The 21,083-nt window shown below is 44.7% G+C and overlaps 1 protein-coding gene across 1 annotated transcript in view; it reads left to right on the top strand.

The window, feature by feature from the left end:
- Nucleotides 1-21,083, top strand: part of CWC27 (CWC27 spliceosome associated cyclophilin) — a 275,764-nt gene that overhangs the window by 63,823 nt on the left and 190,858 nt on the right. The window contains exons 9-10 of the mRNA XM_069749390.1: nucleotides 631-673; nucleotides 8,250-8,407. Coding sequence (XP_069605491.1) covers nucleotides 631-673; nucleotides 8,250-8,407 — 201 coding nt within the window. The remainder of the gene's footprint in view (nucleotides 1-630; nucleotides 674-8,249; nucleotides 8,408-21,083) is intronic.

Consider the following 21,083-nt stretch of genomic DNA (forward strand, 5'->3'; position numbering starts at 1 on the left):
GCCACATGGCTAGCCACGTTGTTTGGCCACGTTCTCGTTGCATTTAGAGTTTGAAGGGTTATTCTCACATTTTATGTCATTCCCTATACGTAGAAAATTATTGATAAAGTTCTGCATAAGATACTGGATGGCTTGCTCATCACTGGGGAGCGGACTGCTTGGACTTCCCAAAATCGGGACTCCGGAGCCTGGTAGTCGGGCATAAAGATCAGGCGTGTGTTCTCAACCTCCACTCCATGTGTTGTCAACGGGAATAATGGAGAAAGTGGAGCACAGCGTCGGCGGGTACTGTTCTACCAGTGGGATTGTGGCTAGCCATAGCCCACCAGAAAGTGCCGTAAAGCCTAGTAGATATCTACTCTGGCTCACAGCATGAAGATGCGCCATATTAGTGAATGAATTTGGCGTATCTTGCTTTCTGGGGCTTTTGATGAAGACTGGTGTAGGAAACTGAAGTCTTGATGAATCCCCCCTCGTTATTCTCCAGTCCTCTGATCCCACTGATACATAGGGTAGGATTTTTGGATTTTGTGTGAGGCTAACCTTTTCCCACCTTTCATCCTAAGCGACAATATCACCGAATGGCTGCTGATGACACAAATCAGCGTAATACAAATCTCTGTTTTACAGCTCAATAGACCCTGCTCGGCCCGACAGCGACAGTGATGAGGAGGTAAGAGTAACCCCTTTTTTTTTGTTCCGTTGCCGTGGTAACTTTAGAATGGATATCTTTCCTCTGATTGCTCAGCTACTGGTTGCACTGGGAAATTAAAAGGTACAAAATAGTTTTCCGAGGTGATGAGGACTACTTGTGCCTGGCAGGGATGTCTGCGGGCGACGGCTGTCCTTATACCTTGGAAATCAAGTACATCTGAAAAGCAATTGGTAAATGTTATTTTCATCCCGCAGGTCTGGTTTTAAAATTCCAAATAAAAACAATGTTATTTGTAAAGTGTTGTTTTGTATGGTGTCGGTAATAAAATACAATGTAATGTTGTTTTTATTTTATTTATTTTTTTTTATGTTCTCCTGTCAAAAGTAGTATTTGACTGTAGATCAGTGGTATAAAGGTATGGCAGTAATAAAAGCCCGTGTGTGCCCTGCGGCCGACCGCCCTGATAAATGTCTTATATTGCCTGTAGGGTAATGTCCGCCGGGCTGTAATCTTCAGTCCTTCTGAAGGACCATCCCCGCAAGGTAGATGTCACTTCCTAACATTACTGTGCACCAATCCCACAACCATTCAACATTATGGCCGAGATCTTACAATGTAACTTCACCTAATTCCCTCACATAAATCAACAATATTGAAAAAAAACTGCTCCTTCATGAGGGTCAGTCGTAGCATGGTCTTACACTGGTAGCCAGCACTTATTACATTGTGTCCTTACCGCTGTCCATTATTTCCTTCTTCACTAGTCTTCCCAATTACACCCCAGTTCGCCCCCGTCCTCCCGGCTCATTTTCTGCTGTACAATTAGAGGTCTCCTCAGAGATTGGTGCCCAGGAAGCTTTTTATTATTGTTCCCTGGTGCCACTAAAATGGCAGGGAAAGGGCACTATATGGCCATGCAGTCACGGGCGGATGTATTATATGGCCATGCCATCACGGGCGGATGTATTATATGGCCATGCAGTCACGGGCGGATGCATTATATGGCCATGCAGTCACGGGCGGATGTATTATATGGCCATGCAGTCATGGGCGGATGTATTATATGGCCATGCAGTAACGGGCGGATGTATTATATGGACATGCAGTCACGGGCGGATGCATTATATGGCCATGCAGTCACGGGCGGATGTATTATATGGCCATGCAGTCACGGGCGGATGTATTATATGGCCATGCAGTAACGGGCGGATGTATTATATGGCCATGCAGTCACGGGCGGATGCATTATATGGCCATGCAGTCACGGGCGGATGTATTATATGGCCATGCAGTCACGGGCGGATGTATTATATGGCCATGCAGTAACGGGCGGATGTATTATATGGCCATGCAGTCACGGGCGGATGCATTATATGGCCATGCAGTAACGGGCGGATGTATTATATGGCCATGCAGTCACGGGCGGATGCATTATATGGCCATGCAGTCACGGGCGGATGTATTATATGGCCATGCAGTCACGGGCGGATGTATTATATGGCCATGCAGTAACGGGCGGATGTATTATATGGCCATGCAGTCACGGGCGGATGCATTATATGGCCATGCAGTCACGGGCGGATGTATTATATGGCCATGCAGTCACGGGCGGATGTATTATATGGCCATGCAGTCACTGGGTGGATGTATTATATGGCCATGCAGTCACAGGGTGGATGTATTATATGGCCATGCAGTCACGGGCGGATGTATTATATGGCCATGCAGTCACGGGCGGATGTATTATAATGCCATGCAGTCACTGGGTGGATGTATTATATGGCCATGCAGTCACGGGCGGATGTATTATATGGCCATGCAGTCACGGGCGGATGTATTATATGGCCATGCAGTCACGGGCGGATGTATTATATGGCCATGCAGTCACGGGTGGATGTATTATATGGCCATGCAGTCACGGGCGGATGTATTATATGGCCATGCAGTCACAGGTGGATGTATTATATGGCCATGCAGTCACGGGCGGATGTATTATATGGCCATGCAGTCACAGGTGGATGTATTATATGGCCATGCAGTCACGGGCGGATGTATTATATGGCCGTGCAGTCACGGGCGGATGTATTATATGGCCATGCAGTCACGGGGCGGATGCATTATATGGCCATGCAGTCACGGGTGGATGTATTATATGGCCATGCAGTCACGGGGCGGATGTATTATATGGCCATGCAGTCACGGGCGGATGTATTATATGGCCATGCAGTCACGGGTGGATGTATCATATGGACATGTAGTTACGAGGCGGGTGTATTCTATGGACATGCAGTCACAGGGTGGATGTATATACAGTCACCAGGCGGATGTATTATATTGACATGCAGTCACAGGGTGGATGTACTAAATGAATATACAGTCACGAGGCGGATGCATTATATGGACATGCAGTCACAGGGTGGATGTACTAAATGAATATACAGTCACGAGGCGGATGTATTATATGGCCATGCAGTCACGGGGCGGGTGTATTATATGAACATGCAGTCACGGCGTGAATTCACTATATGGACATGTAGTCACGAGGCAGATGTGTCTTATTTGGACATGTAGTCACCCGGTCGGATGTATTATATGGACATGCAGTCACGGGAGGATGTATTATATGGACATGTAGTCACGAGGCGGGTGTATTCTATGGACATGCAGTCACGGGGCGGGTGTATTATATGGACATGCAGTCACAGGGTGGATGTATATACAGTCACCAGGCGGATGTATTATATTGACATGCAGTAGCAGGGCAAATGTATTATATGGACATGCAGTCACGGGGCGGGTGTATTATATGGACATGCACTCACGGCGTGAATGCACTATATGGACATGTAGTCACGGGGCAGATGTGTCTTATTTGGACATGTAGTCACCCGGTCGGATGTATTATATGGACATGCAGTCACGGGGCGGGTGTATTATATGGGCATGCAGTCACGGGGCGGGTGTATTATATGGGCATGCAGTCACGGGGCGGGTGTATTATATGGGCATGCAGTCACGGGGCGGGTGTATTATATGGACATGCAGTCACGGGGCGGGTGTATTATTTGGACATGCAGTCACGGGGCGGGTGTATTATATGGGCATGCAGTCACGGGGCGGGTGTATTATATGGGCATGCAGTTACGGGGCGGGTGTATTATATGGGCATGCAGTCACGGGGCGGGTGTATTATATGGGCATGCAGTCACGGGAGGATGTATTATATGGACATGCAGTCACGGGGCGGCTGTATTATATGGCCATGCAGTCACAGGGTGGATGTACTAAATGAATATACAGTCACGAGGCGGATGTATTATATGGCCATGCAGTCACGGGGCGGATATATTATTTGGACATGCAGGCCATTCTAAACTAATTTTGGGTTTAGGAGCCAAAAAATGAACATGGAGAGAAATATTTTTAATGTTGGTAGTGACAAGGCTTCCACTATGTATGTTGAGGCCCTGGCAGAACTTGGGCCTGTCCAGTGAGGCCCGGTCAAGACATAATTATCAGGCAGCTGCAGGAACAGTTGGTCTGCCCTCACCATCTGTAACAACTTCCTCTCTTCTTGGGACGTGTCTGAAAGATTTTGGGGGTGTCTGTTGAAATTTTTGCCCCTTCATCCAGAAGAGCATTTGTGGGGTCAGACACTTGTGTTGGTGGAGACGGCCTTGCTCACACTCTCGGTTCTAGCCCGATGGGATTGTAGTCAGGACTGATTGTTGGTACCTCCAGCACTTCTGAGAGCCCTTGCTGAGTGGGGGTCTAGCATACGCACCTTTCTCTGTTCATTTCCTATGGGACTATTAGGGATGTGCTCAGCTATCAGATAGTCCTATGTTTATTGTCGGGCAAATGTTGTTTTTGGTTTTTTTTTTACGAGGGGGAGTAATAAATAAATATGTCGCAGTAAACTATGTTCTTGTAAATCTCGTAGGTTGTTCTGATCTTTGATACCCTTCCTTGATGATCAATCACTGTATAATAGGGGTGTACAAATTTCCATAGATGTCTGTTAGGTTTTACCTTCTGGGTCTCCCAACTTGTGATGGTGACCCATTTACACTTTATGGAGCGGTAGAGCATGCATGTGGTCCCCCCTATTGTGATTACTACCACTGGCAACAATGGAGAGAGCCTCCGCAGACATTGACGGCCACCTCTCCATCACATCTACTTCTTTTGAGGTGTGATTTGGGGGAAGGGATTTAGCACGGTGTGCCTCTTCTCTGATCTGTGACATGAAAGCTGCATGTCCGCAGGGGCCAGATGCAGACAGGCGTGGCTCTGTGTATATGAGTGAGGGCCACATTGACCCCCTGGCCGCAGGGTGAGGACCCCAGCTCTAATAGGTATACATTCTCAATCACCCATGAACTCTACAGCCCAGAGTCTGCAATACAAGGAAGCTTGATGTTGAGCCTTATATTAGACGGATGTGAGTAAAGTGCTGTATAAATTTAGGAAATTCAATAGTGAAGCCGTGATCGCGTCTATAGCCTTACTATAGTACAGGATGAGACGTTCTGGGCACCGGTCGGGTCTGCTATGGCCGCTGGCATTAGACTAGCTGCCACCCACACACCGCTTACACATAGTAGCACGAACGCGAGGTCGTCTGTAGAGCACAAGCTCCAGTGCTAAATGGACGTCATATATATTTACTAAGTGCTGACATTAGTCCCAGGCCTGCCGGATGGATAAGTACTGAGAGGGACTGGGCTAGAGCGCAGGCCGGCAACCTAATGACTTCTCAAAAGAACGCATATAGGAGGCCACTTCTGTCTTTACTTAGAAACCTAATGGTCTCGGGTCCACGGGTAGAAACCATGACCAATTCTAAGGCTGGTCAAGAAGTGGGCGCTCTATTTGAAGATCTAATAACTGTTCTCCCTTCTGTGACATTTCGGGAATGGCCCCTGGGTGCAATTTATACTCTAAATATTAGAAATTAATTTCTAATTTATTAAATTAAATGCATATAGGTAAATATTGTTTCTATGGATCTATAGGGTGGATTAAATAAAAATCGTATAAAATAAGAGCAAAAACTGGCCACTTTAATAATATGTCCTATATTGCGTCTGCATGTACTTATCGGGCTCAGCAGCTGAGCCTGCACCACACCCAACAGCTGAGAGCCTGACTCTGGGGATGTGTGACTCGTTAGGCTTTTTGCTGTAGTTTCAATAAAAACAGTGTTTTATCAGCACCAGAGGACTACGTCACATGTGCAAGCCAGTCCTGCTAATTTTTGTAACCCCCGCCCCCACCTCTCGCTGACATTCAGTGGTGTGGGCGGGGTTATACAGAGCTCAGCATTCAGAGAACTGCACTAAGCATCCCAGTAAGTGACACATCCCTGGAATCAGGTTTTCTGTCCCTACATCAGACGGCTCTCAGATTCCATAGCAAAAGCCTGCTGACAGATCGCCTTTTAAAAATTCAGTTCACCACCCCCTTCCCAGTTTAAAAATGAAAACCATTTGTTACCGCCACATCTGTATATCTGTAGAAGTCTGATTTTATAAAAATAATAATATTAATTAATCCATACGGTAGATTCCAGGTTTCTATTGAATGACAGCAAGCAGAGATGTTAAACACGTGGACTTTGTACAGAAAGCGCATTGGAAATGTATCTTCTAGCAAGATGAAGTAGAACATTTAGCTGTCGTGGATCATTAGGAATCCTTGTTTTTCATTTTTTGACACATTGCAATGATCACATATAAGAGAGCGGCACTTAATAAACATCGTTCATCATGTCCTAAACGCCTCGTTATGTGTGATAGCATTGGTAATTATGCCCCAGATATCTTTTGGGCAATGTCTAAAAAATAAAACGGTACACATTTTCTGGCAATTTTCTGATGAGGTCGGGTGTAGGGGGAAGCTGCCACGAGATTCCAAAATGAGCGTAAAGTATTGATATATAGGTGGCCTCCCCGATTATAAATTAATGTGGATTTACTTGACAATTTAAAGAGAGAAGTGTGCAGCGGGCAGCTCTCCTCTGCAGTGGCGCAGCTTGGGGGGTGCACAGAGCCAGTTACCGGGGGGTGCCAAATTTCACTTTCTTCCAAGGGTAGCGCCAAGAGCTTCTTTGACCTCTAGGTGGGCGAAACGGGTTCCTATACATTGTACAGCGGGGGAAATGAAATGATTGATTGAATGATAAAGTGAGCTTTGTCTTAGTCACTGCCTAGATAAGTTACAGCCGCTATCAAACTCATTTTGACTACAGCGCTCTGCATAGGCAGTAACTGAAATAACAAAAGCTGCTGTGTAGTCTCCTACAAGCTCCCACCTGAGAGGAAAGGCAGAGACTGGTATGGGAGCTGCCTCAAGTTTAAAAAGTTGTCACCAATGAAAAAACAAAATGCTAACGTTTAAATTATGTTTTTACATCCTTTTTCTAATCCTAGCTAGGGTTAAAGGGTTTATCCAGGGCTACATTTTTTTTTTTGTTACTATGAGCCAAAAAACGAACAGGCAGGTAACTTCCGAACTAATTATCAACTAACTCCCTGTTGTATTCGGTGCCGCTGACTGCTCTTACTGGCAGGGCTGTGGAGTCGGAGCCCATTTTGGTCGGTGTCATAGAAAATGAGGTTGTCGGAGGTTTGGCTTACCGACTCCACAGCCCTGCTTACCGGCATTTCAGCTGCTCCATGTCCGCAGGCAAAACCCAAGAAAAAAAGCAAGTAAATAAATGGTAATAGTACGTGTAAATAACATAGGGCGCTTCGTTAACACTGTTGATCAAAAAAGCATGAAGGCCATCCACCACGACAAGGCGCGTCCATCAAGATGGCCCTAACCTGCCTGTATTGTTAAAACCTTACCATGTGCCAAGCAATGTCAATGTTAATGGCAGAACGGGGCCCGACTGAGACAGCCATTCATGGGAAGCTAAAAAAAATAACAAAAATGTAATACATAAAAAAAAGTATAAAAATCTAACTATCTTTAAATTTCCTGTTTAATGGTACATGGGTTAGAGGTCACAAAATACTTTCTTTGCCTATAGAGCGGACAACTGGCGCTGTGCCTTCTGCTCGCCCAGCGTCACTTGGTTCCCCCCTTTCCCGGGTCTTGGCCCTTCGCCACACTACAGTCACCCTTGAGGGACTGGATACTATTTGGCTATGTGCACACGTTTAGGTTTTTTCGCGTTTTTTTTCATGTTTTTTTACGGTAATGACGCTATAAAAACTCATTAGAAACGCATACATTATGCATCCTATCATTTAGACTGCATTCTGCACGTTTTGTGCACATGATGCGTTTTTTTTTCCGCGAAAAAAGCGCATCGCGGTAAAAAAAAAGCAGCATGTTCAATAATTTTGCGGATTTTCTGCGTTTTTTCCCGCTATTCCCTGCATTTGGGAAAAACGCATGAAAAACGCAGTAAAATCGCGGTAAAAACGCATGCTTATTTCTGGCAGAAATGTCCGTTTTTTGTCAAGAAAATTTCTGCAAGAAATCCTGACGTGTGCACATACCCTTTACCCTCCAAAGTAGGCTCACAACCTGATGCAGATCCACTCAGACTCTCACGTGACTAATTGTTTCTAAATTTTAGGAAAATTCAAGTGAGGACGATGAAGATGACATGGACAGTGATGAGAAACAACAGATGAAAGAGCGCATATCCAGCAAACTAAAAGTGGACCCCAGTAAAAGCACAAAGTCTGCCATGAAATCTTCAGAGGATCTTCCAGAGAAGAAAAGTAGTCGTAGGTAATTGATCAAAGAAGGAGGCGGCATTTGTCTGTGCCGTTAAATATTATTCTAGTTGGGCTTATTTACTTAATGATAGGATTTGTGAACATCTCCCTGTGTTTAAAGGGGCCCTGTCGGTGTGTTTTTACATGTGCGATTAGAGCTGTCGCTGGGTAAGCACTCCTTTTCCAGTAGAGATTATTCCCTTTTTGTTCAGATCCAGTCCAAGAAACTGGCATTGACATCACTTAAACTCACTCAAGTAGTTTGCTGTAGTTTCAGTACAATCAGTGTTTTATCAGCAGGAAATTATCACTGCAGGACAAGGTGTCATGTGCAAGGTAGTCCGGGTAATCTGTGAAACTCCTCCGCCACCACTGATTTTCAGCTTCTTGATAAAGTACAGTGTACACAGAGATCTGTCAATCAGTGTTGGGTGGGTGGGGTTATGCACAGCTCCGCATTCTGAGCTCTGCTACATCTACAGCAGAGAAAACAGGGATTTTATCAAAACTAGAACAAGCAGCCCAGTAAGTGACACATCACTAGACTCAGGCTCTCTGCCCCTACATCAGGCTACTCTGATTTCATCGCAAAAGCCTGCTGATAGATTCCCTTTAACGGACACTAAGGCCCAAGACATTTCCTTGCCAGCCAGTGCAGTCAAGTTTGGTACACCTTTGCTATTCTTTGTGTCACTCTTGTGTTTGCTGCTTAGCTTGACCCTTTAATATAAAGGGCCTAGATTTTATCACTAACCGCATATATTTAATATGTAGTTTACACAGCAGCAACATTTACTAGTCCAATTGTCTCCCTAGTGATCATGGTTCCCCTTTTGATTTTTTTTCAGTACAGGACAACTCATTAATGCTTTTTCTCTAATAGTTCTTTTCTCCTAATGTAATTCTTCTGTCAACCTCTGGGTGGCACTAAATAACCATCACAAGTAAAAATTGTGAACTGTGTATATCCTAAGGTGTAGGTTCTGGAGAGATATAGAATATGTGTGTTCCAATAGGATATAGTCCATGTATGTTCCGGAAGGTTTATGGAACATGTATGTTCCTGTGAGTTTATAGAATATGTGTGTTCCGGTAAGCTATAGAATATGTATGTTCTGGTAAGATATAGAATATGTATGTTCTGGTAAAATATAGAATATGTATGTTTCTGTGAGATATAGAATATGTGTGTTCCGGTAAGATATAGAATATGTATGTTCTCGTAAGATATAGAGTATGTATGTTCTGGTAAAATATAGAATATGTATGTTCTGGTAAGATATAGAATATGTATATTTCTGTGAGATATAGAATATGTATGTTCTGGTAAAATATAGAAACCATTATTTCTTATTTTTAGTGACTCTATAGCGACAGGGTCTGTTCCGCAGGATTGGCGCATAGCAAATGTGGTGCCAATATTCAAAAAGGGCTCTAAAAGTAAACCTGGAAATTATAGGCCAGTAAGTCTAACCTCTATTGTTGGTAAAATATTTGAAGGGTTTCTGAGGGATGTTATTCTGGATTATCTCAATGAGAATAACTGTTTAACTCCATATCAGCATGGGTTTATGAGAAATCGCTCCTGTCAAACCAATCTAATCAGTTTTTATGAAGAGGTAAGCTATAGACTGGACCACGGTGAGTCATTGGACGTGGTATATCTCGATTTTTCCAAAGCGTTTGATACCGTGCCGCACAAGAGGTTGGTACACAAAATGAGAATGCTTGGTCTGGGGGAAAATGTGTGTAAATGGGTTAGTAACTGGCTTAGTGATAGAAAGCAGAGGGTGGTTATAAATGGTATAGTCTCTAACTGGGTCGCTGTGACCAGTGGGGTACCGCAGGGGTCAGTATTGGGACCTGTTCTCTTCAACATATTCATTAATGATCTGGTAGAAGGTTTACACAGTAAAATATCGATATTTGCAGATGATACAAAACTATGTAAAGCAGTTAATACAAGAGAAGATAGTATTCTGCTACAGATGGATCTGGATAAGTTGGAAACTTGGGCTGAAAGGTGGCAGATGAGGTTTAACAATGATAAATGTAAGGTTATACACATGGGAAGAGGGAATCAATATCACCATTACACACTGAACGGGAAACCACTGGGTAAATCTGACAGGGAGAAGGACTTGGGGATCCTAGTTAATGATAAACTTACCTGGAGCAGCCAGTGCCAGGCAGCAGCTGCCAAGGCAAACAGGATCATGGGGTGCATTAAAAGAGGTCTGGATACACATGATGAGAGCATTATACTGCCTCTGTACAAATCCCTAGTTAGACCGCACATGGAATACTGTGTCCAGTTTTGGGCACCGGTGCTCAGGAAGGATATAATGGAACTAGAGAGAGTACAAAGGAGGGCAACAAAATTAATAAAGGGGATGGGAGAACTACAATACCCAGATAGATTAGCGAAATTAGGATTATTTAGTCTAGAAAAAAGACGACTGAGGGGCGATCTAATAACCATGTATAAGTATATAAGGGGACAATACAAATATCTCGCTGAGGATCTGTTTATACCAAGGAAGGTGACGGGCACAAGGGGGCATTCTTTGCGTCTGGAGGAGAGAAGGTTTTTCCACCAACATAGAAGAGGATTCTTTACTGTTAGGGCAGTGAGAATCTGGAATTGCTTGCCTGAGGAGGTGGTGATGGCGAACTCAGTCGAGGGGTTCAAGAGAGGCCTGGATGTCTTCCTGGAGCAGAACAATATTGTATCATACAATTATTAGGTTCTGTAGAAGGACGTAGATCTGGGGATTTATTATGATGGAATATAGGCTGAACTGGATGGACAAATGTCTTTTTTCGGCCTTACTAACTATGTTACTATGTTAGAATATGTATGTTCCGGTAGGTTTATAGAATATGTATGTTCCTGTAATAGATAGAATATGTATGTTTCTGTGAGATATAGAATATGTATGTTCTGGTAAAATATAGAATATGTATGTTCCGGTAGGTTTATAGAATATGTATGTTCCTGTAATATATAGAATATGTATGTTTCTGTGAGATATAGAATATGTATGTTCTGGTAAAATATAGAATATGTATGTTCCTGTAAGATATAGAATATGTATTGTTGTGAATTCTGCTTTTGGGCTCCCTCCGGTGGTTGTAGATGGTAATGCAGTTGTGCCTGGACTGCAGGATTGGACAGGTGTATCTGCTAATTGCAAAGCTGACTGGGGTATTTAGCTTTGCAAGACTCATTAGTCCCTGGCAGTTGTCATTGCGCTATTGCCAGTAATGGTTCTCTGCCTGGCCTCTCCTGCCTGCTGCCATTTCAGCTAAAGAGAAGTGTCTTATTCTTTTTCTTAGGCTCACAGGCTGTGTGTCTATTTTTCTGTGCTGTTCATAGTTTCTATTTTGTTCCAGCTTGACTGTCCTGTTGTTTTCTCAGTCGGGTTGGATTCGCTGGAGTTGGATATACTCTCCACACCTTTAGTTAGGTGGTGGAGTTTTTGTATTTTTCTGCTGTGGACATTTTGTAGATTTTGTGCTGACCGCTCAGTATCCTGTACTATACTTTCCTATCTAGGTAGAAGTGGCCTCCTTTGCTAAATCTGTTTTCCGCCTGCGTGTGTCTTTTCCTCTCCTACTCACCATCATTATTTGTGGGGGGCTGCCTATACTTTGGGGGTCTACTCTGAGGCAAGTCAGTTTTCCTATTTTCCATCTTCAGGGATATTTAGTCCTCCGGCTGTGTCGAGGTGTCTAGGTCTTGATAGGCACACCCCACGGCTACTTCTGGTGTCTGTGATAAGTTCAGGCTATAAAGGCACAGATGATTGGCCTCGGAGAGACCAAAACAGCCAACACCGCGGAGACACCATCACGTGTTTCTCAACGCAGTGATTCCAGAACACTGCCCCCATCCCTTATGGGAAATATGCAGATGCATGTAAAGAAGCTGCGGAGACACCATCACGTGTTTCTCGACGCAAGCAGTGAATAGCCAGGCCTTTCCCCGGGAAGGAACAACCACGGGAAGGGCAGCATCCTATGAAGGAAAGCCACCTATGCCAAGCATGGTATCCATCCACAGACAGCTGTTTCGGGGTTTTTGCCCCTCATCAGTGTGGAGTAGGAATCTGGCTATTAGGAGCAGTGCCTAGTAAAAAGGCTATAAAGGCACAGATGATTGGCCTCGGGGAGACCAAAACATCCAACACCGCGGAGACACCATCACGTGTTTCTCAACGCAGTGATTCCAGAACACTGCCCCCATCCCTTATGGGAAATATGCAGATGAGGGGCAAAACCCCCGAAACAGCTGTCTGTGGATGGATACCATGCTTGGCATAGGTGGCTTTCCTTCATAGGATGCTGCCCTTCCCGTGGTTGTTCCTTCCCGGGGAAAGGCCTGGCTATTCACTGCTTGCGTCGAGAAACACGTGATGGTGTCTCCGCAGCTTCTTTACATGCATCTGTGATAAGTTCAGGGTTAGCGGTCTGTATAGTTACCACTGCTCCAGCGAAGGTTTTTTCATGTTGTTCCAAGGCCGCCTGATCATAACAATGTATGTTCTGGTAAAATATAGAATATGTATGTTCCTGTAAGATATAGAATATGTATGTTCCTGTAATATATAAAATATGTATGTTCCTGTAATATATAGAATATGTATGTTCTGGTAAAATCTAATATATAAAGCTGAATGTGTGTATGTCTGGGATTGGCATCTGCACCGTCGCAGCTACAGCCACAAAATTTTGCACAGTCACACGTCTGGACCCCGAGAGCGTCATAGGCTATGTTGTGAGGGGACATTTTAACCCCGCACTTTCCAATTCACCAAACAATTTTGCCCCTATCTACATAATGGGGAAAAAGTGAAAGGAAAAGTGTTGGCGGCAAATTGACAGCTGCTAGATGTGAACAAGGGGGACTTAAAGAATGAGAGCGATGGCGCCAAAGAGTATATACTGTACAGTTGCTAAGGTGGGGCCCCGACATGGGATACTCGCCACACACGGGGATATGAACACACACACAAAATGCGCCACACACTACCACGTGCTTGAACACATATCACCCTCAGCACACATTTCACTACACATACACCAACCTCACCACATAAAAGTCGAAACACAAAAGTCGCTGCTCAAAACTCGCCACGCGCAAAACTCGCCACATGCATAACTAGGCTCACGGAAAACTCGCCACACGTGCAAAACTCACCTCATGGAAAACTTGCCACACGCGGAAAAATTGCCACATGCACAAAAGTTGCAACACATGCAAAAGTTGCCTCACACAAAACTTGCACATACTCAAAACGCACCACACATAAAACTTGCCACGCGCAAAACTCGCCATGCGCAAAACTTGCTGCACACAACTTGCTACACTAACCTGTCACATGCAACTCGAGGCACAAAAAGTTGCTACACGCATGTCGCCACACAAAACTCATCTCACAAGTCGCTACATGCATGTAGCCACATGCAACTCAACACACACAACTTGACACACGAAACTCGCCCTAAAACACACACAAGTCTGGTATTATCCTTCAAAAATAAAAATCTGATTAATAAGCAGACAAACTACAAGAGCAACAAATGTACCATATAGGAAATACGGCAGCTGTCAGTCACATGACCTGTCTATTATGTGTATGTATGAGCTAATATATACTGCTGGGGGGGAGGGCTTCCTGTTGGCTGGGGATTTATCAGGCTGCCAATTTAGCTTACAAATACTGAGGTAAAAATAGTGACCAAATAACATGTGAACGAGGTCTAATACAGGAGGAGATGACATACAGATATATACTATGTACGAGCAGATGACACACAGGTATATACTATATACAGGAGAGATGACACACAGGTATATACTATATAGAGGAGGAGATGACATACAGGTACATACTATATACAGGAGGAGATGACATACAGGTATATACTATATACAGGAGCAGATGACCTACAGGTATATACTATATACAGGAGGAGATGACATACAGGTATATGCTATATATAGGAGGAGATGACATACAGGTATATACTATATACAGGAGGAGATGACACACAGATATATACTATATACAGGGGAGATGACACACAGGTATATACTATATACAGGAGGAGATGACATACAGGTATATACTATATATAGGAAGAGATGACATACAGGTATATACTATATACAGGGGAGATGACATACAGGTATATACTATATACAGGAGCAGATGACCTACAGGTATATGCTATATGCAGGAGGAGATGACATACAGGTATATGCTATATACAGGAGGAGATGACATACAGGTATATGCTATATATAGGAGGAGATGACATACAGGTATATGCTATATATAGGAGGAGATGACATACAGGTATATGCTATATATAGGAGGAGATGACACACAGATATATACTATATACAGGGGAGATGACACACAGGTATATACTACAGTATATACAGGAGGAGATGACATACAGGTATATACTATATATAGAAAGAGATGACATACAGGTATATACTATATACAGGGGAGATGACACACAGGTATATACTATATACAGGGGAAATGACATACAGGTATATACTATATACAGGAGATGACATACAGGTGTATACTATATATAAGGGAGATGACAAACCTGTATATACTGAGGTGAAAATGAGAGGTGTGAAGGGAAAATGAACAGGTGTGAGTGCAAAATGAGAGGAGTGAGGGAAAATAGTGGAGTGATCGGAAAATGACAGATGTGAGGTCGAAATGACAAGTGTTAGGGGGGAATGAGAGGAGTGAGGGGGAAAATGAGAGGTGTGAGGGGGAAAATTAAAGATGTGATGGGGAAAATGAGAGGCGTGATGGGAAAACAAGAGAAGTGAGGTGCTAGAACTAACCACAGATATTTACTATGCCCAGGCAACGCCAGGCTCTTCAGCTAGTATAGAATATGTATGTTCCTGCGAGATATAGAATATGTATGTTCTGGTAAAATATAGAATATGTATGTTCCTGCGAGATATAAAATATGTATGTTCCTGCGAGATATAAAATATGTATGTTCCTGTAAGCTATAGAATATGTATGTTCTGGTAAAATATAGAATATGTATGTTCTGGGAAAATATAGAATATGTGGGTTATGGTAAGATATAGAATATGTTTCTGTGAGATATAGAATATGTATGTTCTGGTAAGATATAGAATATGTTCTGGTAAAATATAGAATATGTATGTTCTGGTAAACTAGAATATGTTCTGGTAAAATATAGAATATGTATGTTCCTGTAAGATATAGAATATGTATGTTCTTGTAAAATATAGAATGTGTGTTCAGGTAAGATATAGAATATGTATGTTCCTGTTAGATATAGAATACTAGATGGTGGCCCGTAGTATATTGCCCAGCCACGTAGTCTATTGCCCAGCCACGTATGTAACAGGTTAAAAAAGACTTAAAATAAAAAATAAACATATACTCACCTTCCGAAGGCCCCTTGTAGTCCTGGCGCCTGTGTGCGGTGCACGCAGCAGCTTCCGGTCCCAGGGTTGGTATGAGCGCAGGACCTGTTATGACGTCGCGGTCACATGACCGTGACGTCATGGCAGGTCCTTCTCGCATAGCATCCTTGGCCCCAGAGCCTGCCGCTTGCACTGCCGAGGACAGGGCGCGAAGTTGGAGGGTGAGAATAACTTTATTTATTATTTTTTGTAACATTAGATATTTTTACTATTGATGCTGCATACGCAGTATCAATAGTAAAAAGTTGGTCACACAGGGTTAAAGGGCCTTTGTCACCGCCTCCAGCCGTTATGAACTAAAGGAGCCACCTTGTGCAGCAGTAATGCTGCATTCTAACAAGATGGCTCTTTTACTTTTTGGTGCAGTTATTGCCAAAATAAAGCGTTTTATAATTTCGTCAAAATACCTTTCTTTAGACAGGGAGGCAGGTCTTAACCCCCCTGCTGGAAACGCCACACTGCTGTCACTCAAGTCTTCAGGGGCGCCGCCCCCCTCCGCGCTGTTTTCCCATGAAATCCGGCACCTGCGCTGTTTAGTACTGGCTGGTGCAGGCGCCTGTGGGCCAGTGCTAAACAGGGCAGGCGCCGGATTTCATGGGAAAACCGCGCGGAGGGGGCGGTGCCCGGTGCCCCAGAACATATGAGTGACGGCAGTGTGGCGTTTCCAGCAGGGGGGTTAAGACCTGCCTCCCTGGCTAAAGAAAGGTATTTTGGCGAAATTATAAAACGCTTTATTTTGGCAATAACTGCACCAAAAACTAAAAGAGCCATCTTGTTAGAATGCAGCATTACTGCTGCACAAGGTGGCTCTTTTAGTTTATAACGGCTGGAGGGGGTGACAGAGGCCCTTTAATAGCTGCGTTAATGGAGGGCGTTACACCGCGGTCCATTAACGCTGGCATTAACCCTGTGTGAGGGCTGACTGGAGGGGAGTATGGAGCGGGCACTGACTGCGGGGAGGAAGGAGCGGCCATTTTACCGGCGGACTGTGCCTGTCGCTGATTGGTCGTGGGCGTTTTGCCACGACCAATCAGCGACTTGGATTTCCATGACAGACAGAGGCCGCGACCAATGAATATCAGTGACAGACAGAAAGACGGAAGTGAAACTTAGACAATTATATAGTAGATGTGTGTTCCGGTAAGATATAGAATATGTATGTTTTGGTTAACTTTATAATATGTATACTCTGGTAAAATATAGAATGTGTGTGTTCAGGTATAATATAGAATATGTATGTTCTGGTAAGATATAGAATATGTATGTTCTGGTAAGATATAGAATATGTATGTTCTGGTAAGATATAGAATACTAGTTATTGAACCCGTTCTACGCCCGGGTGGCGAGCATTTATATTGGTATATGGTCCCCATCCTGTCATGTGCTGCTCCATCCTGCGCCCCCGTTTTAATCAGTGATGGCAACAGACACTGTGGCGGTATTGAGTCGAAAGTGGCTGCCTTGCTCCACAGACGTGTGTTATATATTCTTTAGAAAGTTACTTAGTAGCTTTGCTGACGTATTGTATAGTGTAGATATTCTTACACATGCTCCTGATATCTGTAACAAAATCATTAATGTGGGAGGAAATGCCACGACATCATTAGAGGGCGGGATTGTGACGCAGTAATCGGCGCCTGCGCAGTCCGCGCAGCAGTGTCTCTTCAGATGTATGTAAGTAACGTCATGAGGGCGTTATCGTGTCCAGCGTGTCCCCACGGCCCCTGATTCCAGCCCATAAATGTCCCCCTGCTCGCTGAATCGGTGCCTGCGCAGTCCGCGCTTTCCGACGCCATTTTCTTGAAGACACACTGCAGTATCCAAGAAAATGGCGCCAGAAAGCACGGACTGCGCAGGCGCCAATACCGGGAGCAGGGGGACATTCATGCCCTGGAATCAGGGGGCCTGAGTAAGTAATTGCTGTGGCATGAACTGCCACAACGTCATGAGGGAGGGATCGTGTCCACCCTGTCCCCACTCCCCCTGATTCCGGCTCATAAATGTCCCCCTGCTCCCGGAATCGGCGCATGCGCAGTCCGGGCTTTCCGGCGCCATTTTCTGGAAGACGCACTGTAGTATGTATTCAAGAAAATGGCACCGGAAAGCGCGGACTACGCAGGCGCCGATTCCGGGAGCAGGGGGGCATTCATGCGCCGGTATCAGGGGGTGTAAGTAATTGCTGTGGCATGATCTGCTACAACGTCATGAAGGCGGGATCTTGTCCACCCTGTCCCCACGCCCCCTGATTTCGGGAGCAGGGGGACATTTATGGGCCGGAATCAGGGGGTGTGGGGACACTGTGGGGGTGGAAACTAAGTGATATGGGCGGGATCGTGACACAGATGTCGGCGCCAGCGCAGTGTGCGCTTTCCGGTGCCATTTTTTTCTTGAATCTGGACACTGTGTCTATAATCTAACGCTAGGAGCGTCGCACTTGCGCAGTCTATAAAGGCTTCGGACAGAGTGACTCTCCTACCGTTATATTATAGACTAGATGGTGGCCCGATTCTAATGTATCGGGTATTCTAGAATATGTAGGTAGTATATAGCACAGGCCACGTACTATATTGCACAGTGACGTAGTATGTAACACAACCGACGTAGTATATAACAGCTATGTAGTATGTAACACAGCGTGCATAGTATCTAACACAGCCACGTAGCATATAACATAGCCACGAAGTGTATTGCACAGCTACGTAGTGTATTGCACAGGCACGTAGTATATTGGTCAGCCACGTAGTATATAGCAGAGTCACGTAGTATATAACATAGCCACGTCGTATATCATAGTATATTGCACTGCCACGTAGTATATTGCACAGTCGACATAGTATATAACAGAACCAACACAGCCACATAGTATATTGCACAGCTACGTAGTATATAGCACAGAGCACGTAGTATATTGCACAGTCACGTTGTATATTGCACAGTCACGTAGTATATTGCCCAGCTACATAGTATATAGCACAGAGATGTAGTATATAACAGAGCCCACACAGTATATAACATAGCCCATGTAGTATATAGCAATGTGGGCACTATATGCGTGGTTAAAAACGACTTAAAATAAAAAATAAAGATATACTCACCATCCGAGGACCCCTTGAAGTCCTGGCGCCTGTGTGCGGTGCACGCGGCAGCTTCCGGTCCCAGGGTTGGTATGAGCGCAGGACCTGTGATGACGTCGCGGTCACATGACCGTGACGTCATGGCAGGTCCTTCTCGCATAGCATCCTTGGCACCGGAACCTGCCGCTTGCACTGCCGAGGACAGAAGGCGACGTTGGAGGGTGAGAATAACCTTTTTTTTATTATTATTTTTAACATGAGATCTTTTTACTATTGATGCTGCAAACGCAGCATCAATAGTAAAAAGTTGGTCACACAGGGTTAATAGCTGCGTTAATGGAGTGCGTTACACCGCGGTCCGTTAACTCTGGCATTAACCCTGTGTGAGCGCTCAGCGCTGACTGCAGGGCAGTAAAGCAGCGGCAATTACGCTGCCAGACTATGGCCGTCGCTGATTGGTTGTGGCAATGGTCGTAGGCATTTTGCCATGACCAATCAGCGACTTGGATTTCCATGACAGAGAGAGGCCGCGACCAATGAATATCCATTACAGACAGAAAGACAGACAGACTGAAGTGACCCTTAGATAATTATATAGTAGATGTATGTTCCGGTGAGTTTTTACACTATGTTTGCACAACATGATGTCACAGAGCATGGCTAATTACACGCTGTATGGAGCATGTGTGCAGAGACGGTTGTCCATCCATGTGCTGGGGAGTGACTCTGAGCGCTTACTGTTATTGCCCCCAGCACTCTCCTAATGATTGGAGGCGAGCGGCTGCAGGGAGAATAAAATTTTGTTTTCTCCCTGTACCTGCTGCTCTAGTGAGCCAGATACACCGAATGTAAGCAATATTTCCCTGCTGGTTACCCCTCTATCTGCAGGCACATAATGTTTTTTTAGTTGATCAGATCCCTTTAAAGCAGCAGTGAATAACCTGCAGACCAGGGGCCATTCTGTGTGGCCCCTAACCATGTAGTGATAGAAATGTATGCTCCTGTGTGGCTTGGGGTAGCACACCGTCTTCTGTGTCCCCTATAAATATTAGGAGAATGGGGTCCCTTGATGCATATGACTTGCAGGTGACCCTCTATTCTTGAGGCTCTCTAGATTGTACTTCATGGCGTGTTAGTTTAGAAGGTACCAGCCATAGCTACCCATGACCGTCCCCTCTCCTAAATGCAACCTGGGGGGTGAAAGGGGCCCCTGTTATTCCTGAAGGAGCAAGTTGCACTTTCTGGACTACTGTCTGCCTGGCATATAATGTAATATGCCGGAAATGTCCTCAGATGGGAATACCCCTGTTGCAGCCCCCCGGGAGTGATCAACATGACAGTGTGGCCGCTCGGAGCAGAATAGTTTGTGCGCCCCTGCTTTGTAGCACGGCTGGTGTTGTGCCTAGTGTCAGGCCTGAGTAGGGGTAACATGACCCAGGCATTGGCCTGGCTGGCCTCTAAATCGCTGTGTCCTGCTTTACCTGCTCAGGCCTTACATCAGCTGTAACACCGTTTTGGTCATAGGCCCCAATTCATCATTTGCATTTTTTGTTGTTGTTTTTTTTAGTCACTTTCCTTTTATTTTCCTGTAATATTAGTTGCGCTTTTTAGCTCCCAATTCATCAAAATGGCCCACACGATTCATTAATTTGCCGCAAATTAAAAAATGAGCTTTCTTCCTATCGTAAGCAGTTTATGCGACTGTTGCCACCAAATGTCTCCAAAACATTTGGCGCATCCCGTGGACTGTGAATCGATTGTTTTCGGTCCACCTATCCTTACAATAACACCCCTGGGGAGAGTTATCCAAGCACAGTCGTCGCCTGAAGCCATCGCCATTTTTCCTCTGCACCAGTCCTGATAAATGATCCTACTGGTCAAGAAACCAAAAACCGTTTTCACTCACATTCTGGTCTCCTGAAGGGGGCGAGCGCTGTCCATGCACCAGGAGATCAGCTGCCTGTTGGCAGCGGTAATGGCAGCACGCTTCCACAGTTATGACAGAAGTGTAGACAGGTAAAAAATGCAAATGTCGAGCCGTCAGATTTCTGGTGATGTAGAAAGTCCCGCTCTCTACTGTGCTGCCGAGTACAGACTGGCAGAAGCCA

This window comes from Ranitomeya imitator, chromosome 1, assembly GCF_032444005.1.
Source record: "Ranitomeya imitator isolate aRanImi1 chromosome 1, aRanImi1.pri, whole genome shotgun sequence".
NCBI lineage: Eukaryota > Metazoa > Chordata > Amphibia > Anura > Dendrobatidae > Ranitomeya > Ranitomeya imitator.